General features: G+C 43.8%; 2 protein-coding genes across 2 annotated transcripts in view; one reads left to right on the top strand and one right to left on the bottom strand.

Moving 5' to 3' along the window:
• LMOD3 (leiomodin 3) overlaps window positions 1-8738 on the top strand; it is a 13386-nt gene extending 4648 nt beyond the window's left edge. Inside the window, exon 3 of the mRNA XM_037904070.2 lies at window positions 3600-8738. Coding sequence (XP_037759998.2) covers window positions 3600-3626 — 27 coding nt within the window. The 3' untranslated portion in view covers window positions 3627-8738. The remainder of the gene's footprint in view (window positions 1-3599) is intronic.
• On the bottom strand, window positions 7919-24694 carry ARL6IP5 (ADP ribosylation factor like GTPase 6 interacting protein 5). The gene is made up of 3 exons (XM_007061485.4): window positions 24216-24694; window positions 10287-10504; window positions 7919-9879 (listed from the first exon to the last, which is right to left on the bottom strand). The coding sequence occupies exons 1-3, from the start codon at window positions 24389-24391 to the stop codon at window positions 9707-9709; spliced, it is 567 nt and encodes a 188-aa protein (XP_007061547.2). The 5' UTR covers window positions 24392-24694; the 3' UTR covers window positions 7919-9706.
• Between the last annotated feature and the right edge of the window lie 16 nt (window positions 24695-24710).

The following is a 24710-nucleotide window of genomic DNA, read 5'->3' as shown; positions in this document are numbered from 1 at the left end:
CAGTTTTACTTCAAATGTGGTAAATATTAAGCCCAACTTTCAGTGGGAGCTTTTCCTCTATAAGGACTGCATGTTCTTTGAGCAAGGATGGCAAGACCCAAACCATTATTTCCCCCTAGAGTGAGATTTTTCATGCCTAATTTCATTTTATAACTAGACAAATCATAAGCCCCTCTAAATAATAGTCAGTGAAATGGTACCACTGACGCAAAGTCCTAAAGGGAGATTTCAAACCTTTGTATGCCCACAATCATAAAGGTAAAAGAAAAGGATTCAACTCAATAGATAAGCAAAAAAATCAGAAGAAAATTCGTGTGTGTGTGTGTAAAAATCTGTTTCTTTTAGGGTGCAAATAGTTGCACGAATGATTTATTACTAATCCTCCAAACATCATACAATATATGGTCAATCCTATGAGGTTCTGAGCCCCGTAATAACACTTATCCAGCACTTTTCATCCATAGATCTCAAAGCCCCTTACAAGTGGAGTATCATTATGCCCATTTCACAGATTGGGAAAGTGAGGCTGAAGGAGATGAAGTGACTTGCCCAAAGATTACCTAGCAAACCAGTGGCAGGGCCAGGAACTGAACCTATGTCTACTTAGTCCCCTGTTCAGTGCCCTAGCCTTAACATAAGAACGGCCATACTGGGTGAGACCAAAGGTCCATCTAGCCCAATATCCTATCTTCCGACAGTGGCCAATGCCAGGTGCCCCAGAGGGAATGAACAGAACAGGTAATCATCAAATGATCCATCCCATTGCCCATTCCCAACTTCTGGCAAACAGAGGCTAGGGACACTATCCCTGCCCATCCTGGCTAATAACCATTGGTGAACCTATCCTCCATGAATTTATCTAGTTCTTTTTTTAATGTATCTAGTTCTGTTATATTCTTGGCCTTCACAACATCCTCTGGCAAGGAGTTCCACAGGTTGACTGTGCGTTGTGTGAAAAAATACTTCCTTTTAAACCTGCTGCATATTAGTTTCATTTGTTGACCCCTAGTTCTTGTGTTATGAGAAGGAGTAAATAACACTTCATTTACTTTCTCCACACCAGCCATGATTTTATAGACCTCTATCATATCCCCCTTTAGTCGTCTCTTTTCCAAGCTGAAAAGTCCCAGTCTGATTAATCTTTCCTAATATGGCAGCCGTTCCATACCCCTAATAATTTTTGTTGCCCTTTTCTGAACCTTTTCCAAGTCGATATATCTTTTTTGAGATGGGGCGACCACATCTGCACACAGTATTCAAGATGTGGGCGTATCATGGATTTATATAGAGGCAATATGATATTTTCTGTCTTATTATCTATCCCTTTCCTAATGATTCCCAACATTCTGTTTGCTTTTTTGACTGTCACTTTACGCTGAGCAGACGTTTTCAGAAAACTATCCACAGTGACTCCCAGATCTCTTTCTTGAGTAGTCACAGCTAATTTAGACCCCATCATTTTATATGTAGAGTTGGGATTATGTTTTCCAACGTGCATTACTTTGCATTTATCAACCTTGAATTTCATCTGCCATTTTGTTTGCCCAGTCACCCAGTTTTGAGAGATCCTTTTGTAGCTCTTCACAGTCTGCCTGGGACTTAGCTATCTTGAGTAGTTTTTTTATCATCTGCAAATTTTGCCACCTCACTGTTTACCCCTTTTTCCAGGTCATTTATGAATATGTGGATATTCTAAAGTTCTTCTGAATGGTGAAAGCCCCATAAGATCTCATATGAGACTGTGTTCTTGTTTTAGTGGGGAGAGGAGTAAGTTTGTTTGTTTGTTTGTCAGCAGCTCTTCCTTACTTTGTCTGAAATTATCATGATGACAATACAAGTGGTGACACTGCCAATGCCCCTTAATCTATGTCTGTATATTCAATAATGTTGAAGGTATACTTAGTGCATATGCCATAACTTTGAATTAATAATTTGCTAGACAGGCAGAAGTGGCTTCTCCTGAGCTGCTTTGGTTTATCTGGTCTAGGACACATTTTTAAAATTGCCTGAGTAGAAAATCAAATGGCCTCTAATGTGTTGTTTTGGTCTGCAGGGCACATATAATGCCTTCAATAATATTTTAATTAAAAATAAAGTTTTTAATAAATAGACAAAACCAAACAAGAAAGACCATGGCTTAAATTTACCTCTGGCATGAGCAAGTATACCTGGAATGAAATCAATGGAGATATGCCCTTTTACATCAGTGGTGAATTTGGTTTTGTATGTGTGAAATGTTAACAGTGAGCAAGCATTTAACAAAATAATATATAGGCCCTGGATCTGTGTATATCACTGTAGTGACTGGACTCGGTCCTGTTCCCATTTAAGTCAATGGCAAAATTCTTGGCAACAATAGGAGTAGGATCTGGGTCTGTTATGCATTTTTTACAAAATATGGAGCAAAATTATGAAAAGGACTAATGATTTTGGATGTTTCCATTTTTGTGTATCCAACCTGAAATACTTTAAGGAGGATGATTTTCAGAAAGTGGTGAGCCCTCAACCTCCAAAAACCAGGCCCCTTTCAGAAGTCTCAGGTTGGGCACTCAAAATCATGGCCACTGTGTTTAACGTTCTTTTCTTCTAGGAGCTAAAACTGACCCCCGTAGTCCTTACATAAGTGATCAGGCCCATTAAATTCTGTGAAAATAATCATCCAAATGGAATTGCTTTTGTGATTAAGGAATACTCCCATGAGCAAGAGTGTGGACGGTCCAGTCTAAAAAGTATATTGCCAAAAGGTACCATTCCAATTTCTCAAGTAATTGGCACCAGCTTCATAACTTTCTCTGAATTTTTTTTCAATGTATTAATTGAAAGGCCATATTTTGGTCCCATTTACATTTGTACAAACTCATGGTAGTCAATGGTGTTACACATAGGTGTAATGGAGACAAGAATTTGGCCTGAAATGTTAAAGAAGATGAGAGATCTTAAAATGACCCCGCCTGTAAATTCAAAGTTAATGCTGCCACTATGTCTCTAACTCACATCGCTGGGGTATTTTTATTATTATTACTACTACAGTGGCAAGGATTATTTAAAGACTGATTTAGCTGCAAAGAAAGGCAGTCTTCAGGACTTCTGACCTTTTACATTGGTGTATAAGTGTTGTATCTTAGATCCTGTCACGCTGTCTGGAATGGGTCACAACTGATTAGAGGTAAAATACCTGCAGTGGACAGCCCACTGGACTTGGGTTCAAGGCACATAGGCTCTGTTCTCAACTCTGCCACTGACTCACTGTGTAATCTTGGCACATCACTTAAACCCTTTCCAGAGGGTCTTTCCCCAACTGTCATATGGGGGATAAGAATGCCCTCTCACCTTGTAGAGCACTCTGAGAGCTATGGGAAAGTGCTGCATCTGGGCTAAATGGTGTTATTGATTTATCAAGCAATAACCATCAGCTCTGTGAATTCTAAGAACGAACAATGTGCCAAGAATTTAACCATTATAGCCACAGAATTTCCTGTTACATTTTCAGTACTTTGATGTTAATGTCTGATTCCAAGCAGCACACTTATTTTTGGAGAGAAGAGGGAAAAAGCCAGATTTTCCTGCTATTAACGTGTCTTCTTATTGGTCTTGTACAGGTGCCAGTGCCAAAAGAGCTAGAGTGAAACACCAGAGTCTCCTGAAAGAAACAACTTGAAATAAAGACTATTCAAGTTTCACTTACAATGGTTTCAAAGGATGCTTTCTTCAGAAGCCGAGGGGTAGATACGAACACGTGGGAACAATGCTTGTAATATGCAGTCTGTTGATACGATGATGAAAAAGGGTGGAATGGAACAAGTCAATGCGAAAAGAATTTCCATCAGCCATTAAGTAACCATGATGCCCTGGTATAATCTCTGTCTTCCAGTTGGATTCTAATCTCCAGTTTGTCCAGAGGTATTTGCCCAGCAACAGCAATAACTTAACAGGTTTTACAGATTCAGTCAATGAACTCTATTGCTTACATGGTACTTTCTTCTGTTAAATTCTCCTGCAACACATAGTGCCCTATTGTGACTTTCCTTTTTCACACTGTTGTATGCCATTGCCTTTTTTTTTTAAACTAAGAACACGTGATTTCTATCTACACAACTTATATTTTCAGTCCAGAATTTTCATTTTTAGACTGAGGAAACATTACACACACAAAAAGAGCAAAAATGCCCTGTCTAGGAGAGAGCACAGTGTGCATTTCTTCCATGACAAACTGCAGTAGTTCTGAGAACAAAATGGCTGCCATCTCTGCAAACAGGCAGAGTTGTTAGAAACTTAAAGGCACAGTACACAGGAAAAAAAAGAAAGTCGTAACAGTTTCAAACTTCATACTCCATAGAATGTGTTCTGGCAAGTATTCTGTCTGGTTAGCATTTAAAACATGAAACCATGAGCTGTATTGGGAGCTGTGCGATCATTGTTCTCCTGGCAGATTCTCTCTGTCCTTGCTATAACCCTGAACTGTTTCACCACTCCCATGCTTCAAGCCACACATTGCAGTCACCTTCTGAGAATAGAACCGGACTGTTTCAGATGTCCTTCAGTACTCCTGATTAACTGGCCACAGTTGCTGCTACTGAGTATTGTTGAGCCCTTGCCCTCTTCCCTCTGCTTGGGACTCAAACTGCCTGCCAGTTTGAGGAAGGAACTGAATGTCTCGCTTGCATGGCGAGGCCAGTGCAGAGCTCTAGATGGAGGTAACTGCACTCACCCATCCTCGCACAACTTAACCATTTTGAAATATTCCGATGGGGAAAAATGTTTTAAATGGTCAAAGAGACTAAGCGTGTGAAATCCCCCTGAGTTTCTCCTATCTTTAAGGAATCTCTCTTTTCTGGATGCTTGCCCTTTGCTACCAGGCATGCTGTTGTATACCCCCTACTTCAGTCTGTTTGTACCAGCCTATCCATTCTCTCTCTCTTGTTGGTTACTCTCTCTGCTTGATTCCCTATCTGCCAACTCTCCTCTTGCTCCCCTCAAAATTTCACTCCACGCAAACCAGCCTCACCAAGTCCATTAATGGCCTACTCTGCCTCTCGTAGCTAAGACACAGGGCTGGGTCTTGCTCTTTATTCCCTTCTTGGTCTGCCTACTACTGCTGCTCGGTTCCTCCTCTTCTTGTCTGCATGTCCTTGGCCATTCAATGATCTGACTTCTTTCTGCCGCTCCTTTGGTTTCTCCTCATCCTTCCCTTCTTGCTCAATATCACCAAAGCTCTACAAAATCTTCTGCCTGCCAGCTTGCATTTCTCTTACACAATCCATACTCCCTTCCCAAACCGCTTTTCTCCTTCTCACAGCTTCATATCCTGCTGCTTCCACATAGGGAACAGTTGCCTTCTTCATGCCATCAACCCTCTCCTTTCAAACCCACCTGTCCAACTTTGTTCAAGTCCCCTCCCCCTGCTGTCTGATTCCCTTTCAGGCTCTTGGGAGGGAGGCACGTGCAGGCAGGGAGCTCAATTTATTGTTTATAAAGGTACCATATGAATTTACAGTACAAAGGGATTTTTTAAACTATGATTCAACATTGCTTGCACAAATGTTGAGAGGAAAACCTAGTTTTACTTTATTTCTCATTTACAGCTGTCACATGAAGAGAATATTCTAAGTGGGATGTGCCAGTGTTGTTGTCTCTCTCTTCCAATTGAACGACTAGCAGAAAAAGAAGCATGGTCAGGAAGAGGTGGGAAGAGCCAAAGTGGCTTTGAGCCACTCTTATTCAGCTCTGTTCCCAGAGCTGATTCAGGACTCAGCCTAAGTTGAGCAGCTTTTCAAGGGTCCGTCTGGTGAAGGCGCACGCTTCCCTCCATTGCCAGCCAGAGAGGGTGTGAGGGATGACAGAGCTGCTGCAGTAACCCTATGCCATCAGCCGATCCCTACATGAAGGGAATGCTCCCAGGGCCGGTTAAGGTGATTTTATGGCTGATCATTCTAGTGAATCAGGCTCATCATGTTCATGTAAAATTTTCAGTGTGCTCCTAATGTCTACACTGTGTAGTAACAAAGAGGGGGAAGCAAATGAGCGATAGGAGCTGCTCTGCACTCTCACAACGTGGAAGGGTGGCTAAGTGTTTGGAAGAAAATGGGGCAACCCCATCCCTTCCTTTGAGGGAAGGAAAAGCAAGCAAAAGCCCATCACTACCTTATGTGTAATCACAGGTGGGACCATATGCTAATATGGCATGCAGGCCACATTCAGGCAGGAATTGGCACCATAGATTAAAGATGCAGAAGGGACCTATATGGAGAAGAGACTGGAACATGCATCTCAGTGGCATCAACACAACCCTTGCTTGTGAGTGCAAGAGAGTTCAGGGGAAGGTGTGGCCAAAGGAAAGGTAGGTGGAATCTAGGAAAGTGCCACACAAAAATGGTGCCTTCTGAAAAGGCACAAAGGCAGGCTGCCAAAACAAGTTGGCTACTCTTCACAGCCATCACTTCCTACTGTAAGAGAGGAATGTGCATCAGGAAAAGATCCCATCTCTCTCCCTGTCAGAAAGCATGCAAAAGCAAACACCTGGAGGCTTACAGCATTACCCCCATTCAAGCCCTGCTCCACTGGAGGACTGGTTTGTTTCAGAGCAGACACTCCCTTACCATTGAAGTTTATCCACATTGGACTGAGCCTCATGGTATGCAGATCTGTTAGTGCCTTGTAGGTTTCTAGAGTTAGTGTGGTCATGTCTGGTGTCATGCTATTTCACAGGGTTCAGGTCTGAAGGGTGGTTTTGGGGATGTGGATCACATCATGATCCTTTTCCTTCAATGAGTTATACACACACACACACCAGCTACTTGCAGTCTCCTACCTCAACCCTAATAGGATTGCACTACTTTTTCCACGGCTTATACCTCTGCAGACTTATCTTCAATAGGGTTGGAAAAAGGTAACTGAACCCATCTCCCACTCTTTTCTGATGGCCACTTATAGTTCCTGCCAAGCATATTTTGGTGGGGCATAGCTGCTTCTTAAAAAAAAAAAAAAAATCCAACAATACATGCCTCACTCTTGCCTTCTGTACTTCAAGGTCCCAATGGATTCTGCTAAGGCCAGAAATAGGATCAAACTTCAAGGATAAGGGGTTGCTCTAGGCTGTGTGCCCTACCCCCCACAAAACCCAGTAGCAGATACTAACTGGGATTATTGTTATTGTAAAGGTACAAACTTATCTTGTACAGGAAGGTGTCCCCATTTGCTTCAATTTCCTTTGAAGACATATAGCAGTTTACCTCTTTCTATTGCAGAAGCTGCATGTGTACACATACAAATCAGGCTCCCCCCCGCTGCATATAGTGTACTGATTTACTCCCACTTAGTTTGAGGTTTTGGAGAGGTGTTTTTAAGTTGGGAGGTGAAGGCAGAAGTCTTCTCCCTTCAAGCCATATCTAAAGTAGAAATTTAGTTAAGTGGGGGTGGAAACTGAAAATTATTCATATAAGGTAGCTGTGCTCTGTATAAGCACTTTGGAGTTTTTGTGCTATTTGGTATGCTAAAGGCTTTAAAAAAAAAAGTTGGACATCCAAACACTGGAAAATTTGGTTTAACAAAAAACAAAAACCAACTGTACACCACCCAGCTTGGTAAGCATACCATTTCTCAAAGTAGTCCAAAGAGGCAGCCCTCCCTACTCTCCTCCACCCAGAAACCCACTCACCTAAAAGGATACAAAATATCCTTAGTGCTCTACTGCAATGACTCACTATGGCATGTTCCAAATCCATTCCCTTTTTAAAAAGGAAAGACGACCCACAGTGCATTGTGTTGTGCTTTTGTTATATGTAAAGTAGTGACCATAGTTCAAAAACCAAAAAAGTTTCACTTAAACTGAATCATATTATTGTAGAGTAGTGTGATCTTGATTAAAGCTCACTTTTCTGCATTATGATTAGTTAAAAAAAAACGAAATAAATGCACTCTGTTTTAACAATGGTTAAACTTTATTCTTCACAACTAATTTTTAAAATTCTACAATGTAACCATATATTCATGAAGTCATAGGCTAGTATCTCTTCTGTAAGTGTAGCAAGAACTAATCATCAAAAGCTAAGACAATGTACTATAATAAAGGAGCAGGTCATTGCTTCTTACCCTGGAATATACACGTAAAGAAGCTTCTAATAAATACTGATCACTCTGGAACATTTGCATGGAATGAGGTGTTTAGACTCCAAAACAATTCATTTGGAAGAGACCCCAGGTGTGTGCGCACATGCACACACATGCGTCTATACACATGAACTTTGAAGAGGTTTTTGGGATATCTGCTGTACCTGCCATATAAATCAAGTCAGTTACAGATAAATACTTCATAAAAAAAAGGGAGGAGAGATGCAAGACTGATGGTTACACACTATGTTAATCTGCATACGTTTTTCCATGCATATGGTTTAGGTAGCACAGACTGCAGTCAAGCTGAAGTTTACTGAAGCTATTTGTAACAATAGCTCTTGAAAATAATTGCTTACATTAATTTGGAAATGGTTTTAAGAACACGTAATTTGTTTTTATTTACAAGTCTGAAATCTGGTCTTATTTCCCTTGAATAGAGCCACAAGTGGAATAAATTAGCAAGATGTATGTTTTAGCCAGTGTCTTCTTTAAACAGGAAGAGTCAGAGCACAATTTGGACAATGAGGTAAGTCCTAAAATCTCAAGTGACAGTTTTAAAACAAAACAAAAAAAAAAAAACAAAAAAAAAAAAACACACACACAAAACCAAACCAAACCAGAACTCCAAATAAGATAGTGTTCTAGCTATTCTTACAGTCCACAGGGTTTTTTTTAAAGTATTAAAAGAAACCAGTTGCAAAAACCCACACCTTGTAAGTGTGAAATTGTGGCTCTATTGAAGGCAATTGCAAAAAAGCTTTCATGGACCTCAAGAGAGCCAAAGATGTCAGAGACATTTAAGGCTCATAATAACCTTCAGAGACACATGAGCCTCTCCTACTGAATTCAGTCAAATTTGCATCGGTGCATTGTAGGCAGAGCTGCACAAGGGGGCTATATAGTTTACATATGTTGCCCATTTAGACTTGGATCTCCTGCTATAAGAAATATTACATTTTGTGAACAGACTAGGAGCATGCAAGGTGACTTGTGTGCTCTGGTCAATTTATTCTTTCCATTTGCTACTTCAGATAATAAGATGGCTTGACTATAACCCGCTTGAAAAGGTAAGCTGACAGGAGGACACCCCCTAGAGGTTTTTTTTTTTTTTTGGGGGGGGGGGGGGGGAGGAGAAGGAAGGAAATGAAAAAAAAATTTGTATTGGCAGAGCTTTCAGCCAGTCCTGACTGCCAGATTTTTGTCTGGTGACATTTTTAGCCAACTGGTAGTGCACTAAACGGCCTCACCCCTATATCATCCCTCCAATGAAGTGCATTATAAATACTTAGACGTGACACTGGCTACCAAGAACAGGTTCAGAGACTGCAATTCATGTTTGTTTCCCCCGCCAGAAAACAAGTGCTTTAAAAACCAGTTAGTGCATATGTATGCAATACCAAGACATTTTACCATACTCTAGAAAGATGAATCTCTCCTCCCTAGCCTCAGAGGAGCCCTGCATAGCTTTGTATACCTGTATCTTGCCATTTTCAATCTATACAGTACGTGCATCTCAGACAAATTGAAAGCAAGCTTTGACAAAAGTAAATAGCAACTAAATTCCTGCAACAGATAAGAATGCCATATTATGTGCATCTTATTCCTTCACTTTAGCAATATAATCAGCCAGTTTGTTGATGTTCTCTTCCTGCTGTTCAAGGGCATCAAGCACTATGCCCATAGGGGTCTTCTTCAAACCTATTCCTTCCATTTTATTCTCCAGTTTGTTCTTTATGCTCCGAAGCCTCAGAGACGCATGGATAAATATCACTAAGAACAGAAATACATGTTTGTTAACTGACATGCCCCCATTGAATACTTAGCTCTTCAGTATCTCTCAAAGCACTTTGAATGACTTTGTAAATGAGCGGACATCCAAAAGTAGGAAGCTGAAAGTCTAACACATATGTACTGATATGGTCTGCTTAAGAAGTCATGTAAGTATATGTCTACCTCCAGTATAGTTTATTGTTCTTAGAAGGAATCTAATGTTTTCCTTTAAGTTTCACTTGCTAGCAGCCTTGAAAGTCAATTGTATAAAATTTGTTTTGGGACAATTTTTAAAACCTCAAATTTCATATACTAAGTGGAGCCAAGGGTTAATTCAGAGTGAAGAGACTTGAGCTTTTAGTTTTAGTCATTAAGGGGGGGAGGGGAGGGAGAAAAGCTATACTTACACAGTAGAGGAAATGTTATCCCAAATATGAACACCATGACACCTCCAAAATAGGATATCAAGAAGTAACTAGACAGCAGGATGGCTACCACAAACGCAGTTGGGTACTGCTTCTTGAACTTGCGAAGGATGTCTTTGTTGTGTGATGCCCACACAAAGCCTGTGAACACCAGCACCACTATGGTGCCACCAAGGATCATGTTCAGTGGGCTCAGAAATCTGGGGAGAAAGTGAGGGAAAGTGTTTGACCAACATCTTCATTTGATAACATACGAGTTACGCATTCAGCTTGCGTGTCTCACTATTGCATGAGTAAGAAGATGGAGACAGTTGACAAGGCTTATGCTTCAGTGCCTCAAAACCCTTATCAGCCAGCTTCGGACATTCACATGTCGCGCTTTGTTAGCCATAACGTTGTCATGCAGAGACCGCAAGCCATTGGTAAGTGATGTGCTGAATTAGTATTGTTCTCATGTGTATTTACACACACTATTCTCCCCCTGCTCTGGTTTTTGGAGGAGTTCAGTGCTCATGAAAGCAAGGAACTCACATCTGGCTAAAAAGAATCCTGAAGGCATCACCATCAGCACATCTCAACGCCACCCACCCATTTCACTCCTGGGCCTTTGCTGAGCAGCAGCAGCCGCCGGACAGTCACGTCAGATAGCGTGATGGCCTAGTACTTGCTGGGACCGGTCTTCTCCATTTGTGGCTTAGAACAGGATCTAACCTAGTCTTCAGGAGGTGAAAAACGCTAGTGATGACCTACTGTACTGCCTTGAGCTTCAGATAGGTTTAATTTACATTCCCCATTCCCCCCCCGCCCCCCCACTATATTATGCAGAATGGGACTTTGACTTCTATTTGTATTCTAAATCTTCAGATATAGTCTAAGTAAAAGAGATGCAGAGATATCACGTGTGTCAAATCAAGGTGGTGTGCATTCCTAGGTAGGGCAATTACTTTCATCAGCAAACTGCAGGTAGCATGTGTGTCTCAGGGTCAGAAGGAACTAGGGTCTAGGACAGAGGTCCTGCAGGGAAGTTCTAGAAACAGCCCAGTTCAGCAAGAAAGCCAAGACTGGAAACAGAACATTCAGCTTCAGATAGTGTGATAGAGGCGACACACTGGACAGACCTTAATTAATTAACATAACTAAATTAAGTTCAATCCTTTGAAGCCCCATTGTATTTAAAATGCAATTGCTTGTATGTTATTGTGAGTCTATGTAACTTTGGGTACGTTCATGCACTTTCTCTGGTTATCAGCCCTTTGAAGAACCCCCGAGAGGTTTGTATATTGTTGTTCCAACTAGATTCTCCAGGACTAAACAAAGAATTTTTGGATAAATGGCCTGGTTTTAAACTGGCTCAGGGCCTTTTATCTGGTCCTGCAAACAGACAGAACCCCAGTCCTTAGGGAAGGATTGGAAGAACTTTGGCCTACTGAGGCCCCATAAGACAGCGTTAGTTCTAAGGTGAGACTTAAGAACTTGTGACCACAAGAGGCCGCTCATGCCAGTGCCCATGTTAGAGACATTTGGTGGGCAGGGGAATTGCTGGTAAACTTATTAGCATGTGTGTAGGTTTTTGTGTTGTTTACTATGTTTTCTCCATAATCTTACATCCCAAGAATAAATAGGCTTGCACAGTTAGTGCTATGGTACCATATCCTGAGCAATTACCCCATAACAGTGAGGAGAAATACAAAGCAGGCGTGCTTAGGCAGACTGTCTTTTGCTGGAACAACATGGTGAAGGCAGTGGGACTGTTTAGCCTGGGAATGCCCTGCTCAGGATGGAGAGAGACATGGGTCTCCAAAGAAGGGCTTCTTGCTCCCTGGTCATTGCCTGAGAGTGGGTATCCTTGCTGGGCTATAGAGGAAAAACACATGCAGTTGTCCTGAACTATGACAACTAGACAACCAAAACCCCAGGATGGGAGTGAGTTTAGGAGTATCTGGAGTAGGGTGGGAACTCCACCTGCTCTCACCACTCTTCAAATATGTGTAGGCCATTTTTTCTGCCCCTCCCCTAACCATAACTTGCTTAGCCTGCTACTAATTTTTTGCTTATGAAGTGCAATCTCTTAGGTCTATTAATGCATAAGAATGACCACACTAGGTCAGACCAATTGACTATCTTGCCCAGTACATTGGCAATGGCCAGTGCCAGATGCTTCAGAGGGAATGAACAGAACAGGGCAATCATCCAGTGATCCATCCCCTAACATCCAGTCTCAGCTTCTGTCAGTTGGAGGTTATGGTTCACCTGGAATATGGTGTTGAATCCCTGACCATCTTGGCTAATAGATAAGCTTATGGAGGATAGGTCCATCAATGGCTAATTCTTTTTTGAGCCATTTATACTTTTGGCCTTCAAAACATCCCCTGGGAATGACTTCCACAGGTTGACTGTGCATTGTGTGAAGTACTTTTTGTTTGTTTTAAGCCCACAGTTACAAACAGAACAGTTCTTATGACCAAGATGATCCTGATTTGCCACTGTCAAATGGGGGTCATCCCTACTATAACAATTCCAGTATTTCAGGCCATAATTCATCTCAGACATAACCAGATGCAACACTAAAGCTAAGTGACCTGCCCACACTTACATCAGCACTAAGCTTGGCTCATCCCGTTGGACAACTGCTGTAGCATATGGTAGCATTTATAGTCTGTCCTTAATGTCCAACAAAAATGAAGAGCCATTTTGTACACATTATCTAGTTACACTGGCAATATTTGTATCCACTACTCTGACAAAGGGTTCTGTGGGACAGGGGAAAACTAAATCACTTTGGTTTGAAACAACTCGTCTCCAGTTTCCTTTGTAGGTCAGCTGTCCCAACAAGGATGGGACAACTGGATTGAAAAATAAACGCAAGTTAGCTGCCCACCTGCTTCTGTTATTCATGTCTGAGCTCCAACAAGGCACACAGGAACTCTGATAGGGCAGGCCTGTTTGCAAGACAAATGACTCAGATGTTGCAGTCAACCACAGACTATATTTAGGTTAAAACGGTCTCAACCTTCCAGGCTGGAAAAAGTGACCAGCGTTACTCCAGGCAGAAGTTATTTTAAGTCTGTGCTCTGCTGCAGCAGGATTTCTGATCAGACAACACTAGTAATGCTAGTATACGTTTCAGAACCAAAGTGCGTGTGTGTGTGTGTGTGTGTGTGTGTGTGTATTTTTAAAGTCTAAATACACCTCCTTTCCCCGTCCACAAGGAGGATTAACCTTGTTAACTTCTATGAGAAATGACCTAGTCTGTTTAATAGTTTGCCAGTAGCCGGTCACTAGATTTGGGTGCAGGAGGTAGAGCCTTGTCCCAAGTTAAACATCTGTAGCAAAGTTGATTTGTTCCACTTCAACATTCAGAGGCTTTTATTTATTTTTCCAGTTTAGGAATTGGGGGTTTGTATAAATCATTTCTGTCCAAACATTAAATGGAAGAATATTTTTCTCCATATTGACAGGTAGTTCATATCAAATCTCTACATGTTTTTTAAAGTTGTATTCTAGGGAGTTTGTGCAGTTGAACTTCCTCAGATGCAAAGACCGCTGCAAGTGATCCCAAAAGACAGCTTTCCCAAGGAAAGCGTTAATCTGAAGTACATGCTTTCTGAAGTGGGATGAATTGCAGAGTACAAAGAAGCAGTGAATGTAACTATCAAATGAGATCATTCAGAGCCACATAAAGGCAGATTAGTAGTAAGCTGTCCAAAGAACATGAATATTCATGTTGTGAGCCATGTGGTTCAGATTCCCCAACACTGTTGAAGTCAATCTTGGATGTCTCTTTTATGCCATTTTCCCTGTAACAGTTTCTGAAAGCCATCTGCATTATGCAGTACTGCTTCCTGCCCACACAGTGCTACAGCAGGATCACGCTCACAATAACTAAATTCCATCAGAGAGGAGTCGTCAAATGCTGGCATATTTCACAAAGGCTTCCTTCTGCTACCTGAGAGTGTAAGTCAGACTTGTGATCACTCTTTCTAGATATCTGCTATATTTAATGCACCCCCTGATTTAAGGGAAGATGGAACAGGACAATCCTAGTTTTCCAGGTAGAATATTCTGCCTCTGAACTTGTGAGCAGTCAGGTTTTCAACTTAGTCCAAAATATCAGAGTAAGTGACAGTAGGGTCCTGTTACAGATGCCAACAACGTGTAGTGGAGCTGCCTCATTAGGTTAAACCTAGGTATTGTGTTTTGGAGCATAGGTTTGAGTTCTTTGCAGCATTTATCCAATACCAGTGACTGGTTAATAGGTATTCTTTGAGAATACTTCCTCCCATCCCAAAGTAGAAAAATTAGTTCTGTAGATTGCGAGGTTCAGAGTTGCTTTCCGAAGGGCCAGATTTTTGATTTTTTTTACATCATTGTAAATCTGAAGCATCTCCTCTGATGTCAGGGCTATCTTTAAGAAAATCATCAGAATCGGTCTCTGGGATGAGCTACACCAACCCACTGCCTGTCTGTCTGTAGAATGGCAGCAGCGTGCTAAAGCAGTATCACACCCCAACACTCAGCAGAGCATGGGCTGTGCAAGTCAATGATGATAGGCAGTTCATGATTAAGAGACTGCATATGGGTCAATATATCGCCTATTCTCAGATACAAGCACAAAAGCATGCAGTACCTGGTGCTCTAGTCTCTCCCTCATTACCTTAAAGTGGTGTCCTGGAAGTTCCCCTTCAACAGCACAGGAAGTACTGTTGTGGCCTTGCTTAGATATAGATCTTATCACAGTCTGATAGTGACTTCCCAGACCTCAAGTTTGAAGCCTAGATTGAAGTCTTCCAAACTTGCAGAGACTAGATACTTTCTAAATACAGTTCTCCTTTGAAAGGTTTATTAGGCATCTCAAACGTTTTAAAAGGCATCTAATAGGGCAGCAGCACTGTGGCAATGAGTTTTAGGTTGCTCAGACAACTTGAAAACCAGAAGCTTGGGAAGAAGGCAACAACTAGTTCTCGTTTCCCACAGAGAAATTAAGGCAGGAATAACAGTGTCAAGAGGAAGTACAAAGAGCCCAGAACCAACAGCAGGCCAAGTGGATGCTGCATTCCTTTCTAGGATGAAGGAGGAGTGAGCCAGAGGTCTGGGTCCAGCAGAGAATGGAACAAATCAGTCAGGAAAAGCCAGCCATTTAGAGATGGAATCTCTCTGTAGTCTCATCATTACAGGAAGTACCCCTCTGCCTTCTTTCTGAGACAGTGTTTGCTTTCAGAGAAGCTGCAGTAAGAAATGCAACAGATATGGGAATTGACTTTATTTGTGCTGTCAGGCCGGTAGGCCTGATTGGGTGAAGGGCAAGGAAGGAAGTCAAGCAGTATTGCAAGGGAGAGGGAATAGCTACTGAAAACTAGCCAGCTGGGCTAAGAGTTCAAATAGTTCTTTTGTAAGAAGATCCGGCACTAGGTATAAGCAGACTAAACAATTGCTTAGGGCCCCCCATTAATTATTAGTATGTGTTGGGGACAAAAATATTCCTGCTGATGGCCCCCAGTGGGCTAGCACCAGCATGGTTTGGAAATTAAGGATGGCAGACAGCGCTCCAGTGACTTTCCTCTTTTACATGAGTCTAGGCAGAGGACAGTTCAAGAGGTGGCCCTCGGTCAAGCTTTTAAAGGGGGGATGCTTTAAGAACAGAGCTAGATTGAGCCTGTGCTTTACTTAGTAGCAGTCACGCCTGTCAGCTTGTTTTGTTTTACATGCTACCTTACTTCAGGAAAGTCTCTATTAAAATGCTGGCAGAACCTGTGTTTCTTATTGCGTAGCAGAGCTTTTTGCTAACTGCCTCATGACTGACTAGGCTCACCCTCAACATAATATATTTGTTTAGAGGGAATACATATGAGAGATGCACACCCTTTCTCTAGAGGCCCAAGAAAGTTATGCCTGTGTTTCCCCCCACCCACATTCCAGTAAATGAGCAGGCATAGTGCTGCTTTACTCACTTATGAGTTATTTCAAGACTGCACAGATCAAATTCTTCCCTCAGTTACATCTATGCAGTCTCACTGAAGCCAGTACAGTTTGCATAGGTTTAACTGATGGCAAAATTTGGTCCTGTACATTTAAGAAAGTAGGGTTGCCAGGTGTCTGACCTGAACGCCTGGTCGAAAAGGGACCCTGGCAGCTCTGGTCAACACTGCTGACCGGGCTGTTAAAAATCCGGTCGGTAGCGCAGCAGGGCTGGCAGGCTCCCTGCCTACCTGAGATCCATGTGGCTCCCAGAAGCAGTGGCATGTACCCCCTCTGGCTCCTAAGGTGAAGAGGCAGCCAGGGATCTCCAAGCAGTGCCCCCCCCAAAGTGCCAGCTCTGTTGCTCCCATTGGCCAGGAACTGCAGCTAATGAGAGCTGCAGGGGTAGCGCATGCGACTGGGACAGCATGCAGAGCCACCTGGCCGTGCCACAGCGTAGGAGCCAGAGGGGGGACATGCTGCTGCTTCTGGGAGCTGCTTGAGGTAAGCGCTGCCCAGAACCTGTACCCCTGACCCCAGCCCCACACCCCAACCCCCTGCCCTAGCCCTGAGCTCCCTCACCCTCTGAACCCCTCAGTCCCTGCCTTGAGCACCCTCCTGCACCCCAAATCCCCAGCCCCACCCCTGAGTCTGCACCCCCAGCCAGAGCTCTCATCTCTCCCCCCACCCTCTGCCCCAGTCTGGAGCCCCCTCCTGCACCCTGAACCCCTCATTTCTAGCCCCACCCTGGAACTCACACCCCCTGCCCAGAGCCTGCACCCTCTCCCTCACCCAACCTTCTATTTCAGCCCAGACCCCCCTCATACACTGAACCCCTTGGCTCCCCCAACCTGGAGCCCCTTCCTGCACCCCAAATCCCTGATCCCCAGCTGAAGCCCTCACCCCCTCCCACACCCCAATCCCCTGAGCTAGCCCAGTGAAAATGAGAGAGTAAGGGAGGGTGGGCAGCAAGTGACAGAGGGAGGTGGAGATGGAGTGAGTGGGGGGCGGGGCAGAGGTGTTCAGTTTTGTGCAAGGAGAAAGTTGGCAACCCTATAAGCAAGCATGAGAACAGAGATAGTACATTTCCAACCCTTATGAGTTACCACAGATGTGTTACTCCTGGGTGAACTAAGTGTATTTAACATTTCAGTAACCGCTAGCATCCTGAGATCTCAAAGAGCTTCACAAACATGAAACAGCTACTGAAACACCATCTAGGAACAGAATCCAGGAGACCAGTTTCCAATATCCCTCTGCTAGGGCCACTAGACACTATTCCCTCCAATGCTTCCCAAATTTTGCTTTGTCATAGAGGTGGCTAACTCTATTGAATACGGATCTATTTATTTTTTAAAGCAACAAAATGGAAGTGTTGCTCACCCTCACTGTTTTTGCCATTCCAGTTATTTTTTTAAGTTTATTAATAGCCCAACTCCTCCAAGCCATTAAAAATAAAGTCAGGTTTCAGAGTGGCAGCCGTGTTAGTCTGTATTTGCAAAAAGAAAAGGAGGACTTGTGGCACCTTAGAGACTAACACATTTGAGCATAAGCTTTCGTGAGCTACAGCTCACCTCATCTGATGCCTTCAGAGGAAAATACAGTGGGGAGATTTTATATACACAGAGAATGTGAAACAATGGATGCCACCACACACACTGCAAGGAGAGCGATCACCCAAGGTGAGCCATTGGGGGAAAAAACCTTGTGGTGATAATCGAGGTGGGCCACCTCCAGCAGCTGACAAGAACACCCAAGGGGGTGGGGGGGGGGGGAATAAACATGGGGAAATAGTTTCACTCTGCACAATGACCCATCCACTCCCAGTCTCTATCTAAGCCCAAGTTAAATTTTGCCACTTTTGAGTGATCTTCTTACATAGGGAATTATTCCAAACTATAAATCAAATCAACTAATGTGGGGCAGGGGAAGAGGAGAATAAAGCTGTTTGTCAATTTGAATGACTGTGCAGTAAGCTAATGGAAGGGAAAAAAAGAAGAATCAAAGGACTGGGGGATGGGGGTGGTAAAATCACAGCATGAGGTTGCAGGTAAGCAGATGATTAAGCCATATCAGAACAGAGACAAGATGGGTGAGGTAATATATTTTCTTGGACCAGCTTCTGTTGGTGAGCAAGACAAGTTTTCAAGCTCCACAGAGCTCTTTGTCGGGTCTGGAATTTGGGAAATGTACTAAGATGAAGACAAATATTCTAACTTCTTATGCTAAAGTATGTGCTGTTTGATCTTGTACTAAGTGTCACAGGTAAATACATTTCCCAGATCCGAAGAAGAGCTCCATGTAGCTGGAAAACTAGTCTCTCTCACACAAACAGAAGCTGGTCCACTAAAAAGATACTACCTTACCCACCTTGTCCAATATCCTGGGACCCACACAGCTACAACAGAACAGAGACAGCTGTTGACTAACACAGGAGGGACTCTGTGATGCCTAGCTCATTTTACACGATCAGATTTTATAACAATTTTTATAGTGGGAAGGCTCTAGTAGCTAAAATTTAAGCATTTGATGTGCATGGCAAACAAGTTCCAAAATACTGTGCAAGTTTAACTGAATATGCAGTGATTTGACTTTTAGTAAAGCAGCATCAGTAAGGCACAGAAATCTATTGGGCAAGATTCCATTCTCCTGCCAGAGTGGGAGTCCCCCACTAGGATGCAGGGATCGTCTAGGTATAACTGATCCTGCCTCAGTGCACAGGGATGGAATAAATGACCTCTTTGAGGTCCCTTTCAGCCCTATATTTCTATAACTCTGATCAGAATAAAATGAACACTCTACAATCTTCATGATAGGACCGATCTATAGTTGAATGTTTTAGAAGATATTTTTAGATCTTTGGCTTATTTTTTTGGTCTGTTTGTAAAGCACCTAAAACAATGGGGCCCTGGAGCTCCCGCTGAAATACAAATTAACAAAGGACAGTTAAGCACCCAATTCCTATTGATTTTGGAGCACTAATGGGATATTTAATATCTTGGAATAGCTACAGGGATTCAGTGGGAGAGATAGTCTTAATATGGAGCTATGTTGCTGTGTAAGTCCAGCCTTGAAAAATCAAGTTACTGTCTACAATGTGTTTTAACACAGAACAGCACTGTGATTCATTCCCACTGGCACTTTTATTGTACACGTAAACAACTATAGCCAAGAAATGTTAGCTTTAGTTTCTGGATTCACAATTTTCTACTTAGTCCGGGGCGGGGGGGCGCCTCACACATGAAGGATTTTTTTGTTTTTAAATGCAGTGTTGTTGTAGCCATGTTGGTCACAGGATTTTTCTTTTTAAATGTCACACAGGGTGTGCACATATAATAGGCTGATTACTTAGTGGCCTTTATACTTTGCCATCTGGGACTACTACACACACAGTGGTAGCTTTTATGGAATAGGATTAGCGTTCAGATGGTTCAGTACCACGTGAATTCTCTATTAAACTAGGGGAAAGCTATACAGAGGTAATATTGCAGTTTTTACACAGTGTGCTCAGCATAAGGGATACAAATATATACAGCTCCTTATCCCAGGTAGAGGTATCCTGTACTCACTGGATATTTCAGAGGAGTAGCCGTGTTAGTCTGTATCAGCAAAAACAATGAGGCGTCTTTGTGGCACCTTAGAGACTAAATAATTTATTTGGGCATAAGCTTTTGTGGGCTAAAACCCACTTCATCAGATGCATGGAGTGAAAAATACAGTAGGCAGGTATAAGTATACAGCACATGAAAAGATGGGAGTTGCCTTACCAAGTGGGGGGTCAGTGCTAACTAGGCCAATTCAAATCAGGGTGGATGTGGCTCATTCCCAAAAGTTGATAAGAAGGGGTGAATATCCGAGGGAAAATTATTTTGTAGTGACCCAGCCACTACCAGTCTTTATTCAGGCCTAATTTGATGGTGTCAAGTTTGCAAATTAATTCCAGTTCTGCAGTTTCTCACTGAAGTCTTTTTTTGTTGAAGAATGGCCACTTAAGTCTGTTATTGAGTGTCCAGGGAGATTGAAATGCTCTTCTACTTGTTTTTGAATGTTAATTCTTGATGTCTGATTTGTGTCCATGTATTCTTTTGCTTAGAGAGTGTCCGGTTTGGCCAATGTACATGGTAGAGGGGCACTGCTGACACAATTGCATATATCACATTGGTAGATGTGCAGGTGAATGAGCCCCTGATGGCGTGGCTGATGTGGTTAGGTCCTATGATGGCGTCCCTTGAATAGATATATGGGCAGAGTTGGCAATGGGTTTTGTTGCAGGGATTGGTTCCTGGGTTAGTGTTTCTGTTGTGTGGGGTGTAGTTGCTGGTGAGTATTTGCTTCAGGTTGGGGGGGCTGTCTTTAAGTGAGGACTGACCTGTCTCCCAGCGAGGACTGGCCTGTCTCCCAAGGTCTGTAAGAGTGAGGGATCATCCTCCAGGATCGGTGGTCGATCCCTGATGATGTGCTGGAGGGGTTTTAGTTGGGGGCTGTAGGCAATGGCTAGTGGCCTTCTGTTACTTTCTTTGTTGAGCCTGTCCTGTAGTAGGTGACTTCTGGGTACCCTTCTGGCTCTGTCAATCTGTTTCTTCACTTCCCCAGGTGGGTACTGTAGTTTTAAGAACGCTTGATAGAAATGCTGTACGTGTTTGTCTCTGTCTGAGGGATTGGAGCAAATGCAGTTGTATCTTAGGGCTTGCTTGGCTTGTATGTCCAAATAAATTAGTCTTGGAGGTGCCACAAGGATTCCTTGTTGTTTTCACTTGTGGTTGGAAGTCTAATGAGTTTCCATCTTGTCAGATTCAATTTACAACCATAAAAGAGGGGTTTTATGGTTTTACGGTCTTACTAGCAATGTGTAAGACACACAGTTCCTAAGTAATGCTGATCACGTTGCCCAACACCACCACCACAACTGCCAAACTATTACAGCGTAGAAGTCAGACAACCCAGGGTTACAAGACACACCCAGCTTGAATGAGATGAGTTAGGCTACTCTAAAACAGAGCTGAGCATGGGGCAAATTTAGCCCTTTTGAGAGAGAAAGAATTTGGCACACTGCAATGGCCTTTTTGCAGAATCCTGTCGCTGCGGCCTTACACAAAAGTGTTTTTATAAGTTAAATCTCATATTCGACAGGGTTTTCTAGAGGATGTAGAGCCATGATGCAGTACTGGATTGCTGCCCAGTGAACAGTTAAGCATGGAGAATTTAGACAAATGACTAAGTCTATGATTTATCGGCAGAGCTTTCTTTAGTTTCCCCGCTCAGCACACTCAGTATTTGAATTGGTGAAGTCAGCCACAATCTGTCCCCCATTAAAAAGGTCAGCTTTAAGTAATGCACACCCAGAAGTATGGACGTTTCCCCATTAGGGCTTGATCTTTGCTAAAATAAGGGACTTTTGCTATTCCATTCAATGGCGGCAGGATCAGCACTCCTAGGACGCAAAGTCTTCACACAGTACGGATCATAACTCAGGAGCAAGAAGATCTCAGACTCCAGATGTGCCTTATCCTGGTGTTTTCACTTCAGGAATTATTTCTGAAAACTAAACATCCATAACATTAACTGTTCTGGATCTGTGCACCATGCATGCTGGTGTTTTTTATTGGCAGATTCAACACACACACAAAAAGTGGGTAATATTTTTGTCCCCCCAGTTACACGTAGATAATCCTTATTCTAGAAGATTGAGGATTTGACTATTGTATATCTGGTAGGGAAATGATTGAGGAGACCAAAGAGGTTCAAGTTGAGGTGGCAACAGTTTATAGTGCTTTTGAGATCCTTGGCTGCATAGTGTGTTATCTGCCTTTCAGAACTGAACATTAGTTAGCAACCTGAGGTAGAGAAGAACTAACACCTGGCCAACACACAAAGTTACTGATTTACCTAACAGCGAGATGTTGCACCAGTCTAAACTAAAACGACTTGTCTATTATCGCTATGCAAAAATGCTGACACTAGTTAAGGGTAGACTAAAGTGAAGTAAGCCAGTGCAACTTTGTGTTTAAAGAAGCACCAAGTAGCTTGCTCAAGGTGACAGAGCTGGGAAAACAACCCAGGAGTCCTGCCTACCTACCAGTCCCATGTTCTAATCTCTTGGCCATACAACACCCCTATACTCCCAGTTACCAGCAGCCTTCAAGCTTAGAGCAGGCAGAAGATATTCTATCCCATGGTGCCAGTTCCATAGCTAGTATAGAGAGTAAAATATCACCCACTTATGAAGAGTACTTCACCTCTCAAAGTCTGATCCAAAGTTCCTTGATGTCAATTGAAAAAAAAATGTATTGTCGGCTTTCAGGGGGCTTCAGATTAGGCCATGTGTGTTAATGGCCTCAAGGAGTCTGACTGGATGTAGGTTCTTCGCTTTAGCAAGCTTTCATTGTGGTTTAATGTTTTAAATGAACAAGCTGGCATCTTTACAACATGCTATATAAATGAGATGGTGCCCTGGCTCATAGGCTTAAAGTCAGACCTGATTGAGACAAAACAGATGATCCTCACCACCCCCAATTCACTATTTAAGTGCTCTGGATTCAGATAAGTGTTGCTATTTTACCTGCCTGGACATGATAATTGCAAATGGTTTGGTTGGAAGATTAAGAGGTCCCCACCCCCATTATCACTATTTTCTGCATCTGCTTCTAAAACACCTTAACACAAGTCTTACAGCAATACTCGAGAGGGAGCCACACCGGATCCCCATCAGAAAGGGGTAAAATGTTAAGTCTCCATACTTTCTCCAGGAGCAGAAGGGCGCCATGGTGCAGTTGTGCTCAGAGAGTACACCGATACCCGAATGAGACCCCCCATGTGCAAAACAATCCTGCTCTTATCGGACTTCCAGCACTGACTGCTCCAGGGACTGATCCTGCTCCACCTCCACAGACCTGGAGCCCTATCCTGACCTTAGACACAGCAGATGCAATACCATGACTGAACAAAATTGGTCCCCTGAAGTTTGGGGGGAGGGAGGGCGGAAGAGAAGAGAAGAAAAAACACACACAAAAAGCCTATCAACAGCCAGCCACACTTTCTACATTTCAACTTGTCTAATTCTGCCCTATGGCTGGTAACCCTTTAAGCAGAAAGCACATCACTGCAGAGGAAGTGGTTTTATTTTTAAGAGGAAAAGCAGAGAGTTATGAAGAGAGCTACACAGCAGCCAGTCCCTGAACTCAGTGTTGTTTTTTTGAGACTGAGCACATTAAAACTTAACATAAAACAAAAACTGTAAGCGATTTAGGTCTCCCAAACAAGCCTCTCGCTCTCTACCCACACACACACGCACAGCAGCACGCTCAGAAAGAGGGAGATTGGGGGGTGGGGAGCAGAGGGAGGAGCTGTTTTAGGACTCCTACCACATAACTGTGCTGTAAAAAGGAAGCCACACCTTCCACTGACTTACACCCTTTCTCAGCTATTCCAGGTGAATAGAACCAACTCTGCTGGTTTAAATTTGAAAACCAAGGAGGTTTGCTCCCTCCCTGAACACAGCCAAGTCCGTGCACGGTCCATTTCGCCTCCGCTGCTCCGGCGGCTGCAGCAGGCCCACCGGGTGGGGAATAAGAACCGGATCTCAGAAACCGCCGAGAACGGCGCTGGGGCCCGGACACCTGGGCGGCCTCCTCGGCCAGCCCTGCCCAGGCAGGGAGCCGCCGGCGCGGCGCGGGGGGACACACGGGCACGGCCGCCAGCGTCCTGACCCTACAGCCCGCTTTGCGACCGCGTCTGCTCCACGCAGCGGCCCAGGGAGCAGCGGCCTCCATAACCTCCAGGACCCAGCATCCAGCCGGGACCCCCCAGCCCAGCCCAGCCCTTTGCAAGTCGCAGGAGGCCAAACCCTGAGCTCCGCTCCTGGCAGCGCAGATGGGGGGAAGAAGGGGGGGGGAGAAGGGGGCGCCCCTTTTGCTACCCACCCCTCCCGCGCAGGAGAGGCAGACCCCCCCGACTCACCCCACGATGGAGATGACCGCGGCAGCCAGCAGCAGGTAATTGGTCTGGTAATAGAGCAGGTTGCTGACCACCCTGTTGTTCCATTTGGACACGTCTCTGAAATCCGGGCGGGCGAAGCGCTCGACGCCGGGGAAGAAGTCGTCCCAGGCTCTCCGGGGCGCAACCTGCACCTCCATCGCGCTCCCAGCCGGCGGCGGCGGCGGCCTGTCAGCTGGGCCGGGTTAAAGAGCTCCCGGCAGCGAATCCGCGCAGCCGGCCGGCTCAGCTGTGCGGGGAGCGGCCCCCGCCGCCAATGCACCGCGGCAGCAGGAGGGGTTTGTTTCCCCTTCTTCACGCCTCCACTTCCTCCGCTCCGCGGGTTGCAGGGGGGTGGCCGGCTGTGGCGGCGTGAAGGAGACGCGATGTGGCAAGCACCCCAGAGCGGTACGTTAAATGCCGCATTTTCGACAAGGATTCTTCTCCCTCGAGGTCTGTTTTTTCTGTTGTGGTCGCAAA

This window comes from Chelonia mydas, chromosome 7 (genome assembly GCF_015237465.2).
Source record: "Chelonia mydas isolate rCheMyd1 chromosome 7, rCheMyd1.pri.v2, whole genome shotgun sequence".
NCBI classification, from domain to species: Eukaryota; Metazoa; Chordata; order Testudines; family Cheloniidae; genus Chelonia; species Chelonia mydas.
This window is presented reverse-complemented; position numbering and strand designations above follow the sequence as displayed.

What these genes read in the sequence shown, in the direction of transcription:
- ARL6IP5 (XM_007061485.4), bottom strand. Translation starts at nt 24,391, where the DNA reads ATGGAGGTGCAGGTTGCGCCCCGGAGAGCCTGGGACGACTTCTTCCCC. An exon ending in GCGGTCATCTCCATCGTGGG is followed by an intron (nt 10,505 to 24,215) that starts GTGAGTCGGGGG and finishes CTTTCTCCCCAG; the next exon opens with ATTTCTGAGCCCACTGAACA. An exon ending in GATAACATTTCCTCTACTGT is followed by an intron (nt 9,880 to 10,286) that starts GTAAGTATAGCT and finishes TTCTGTTCTTAG; the next exon opens with TGATATTTATCCATGCGTCT.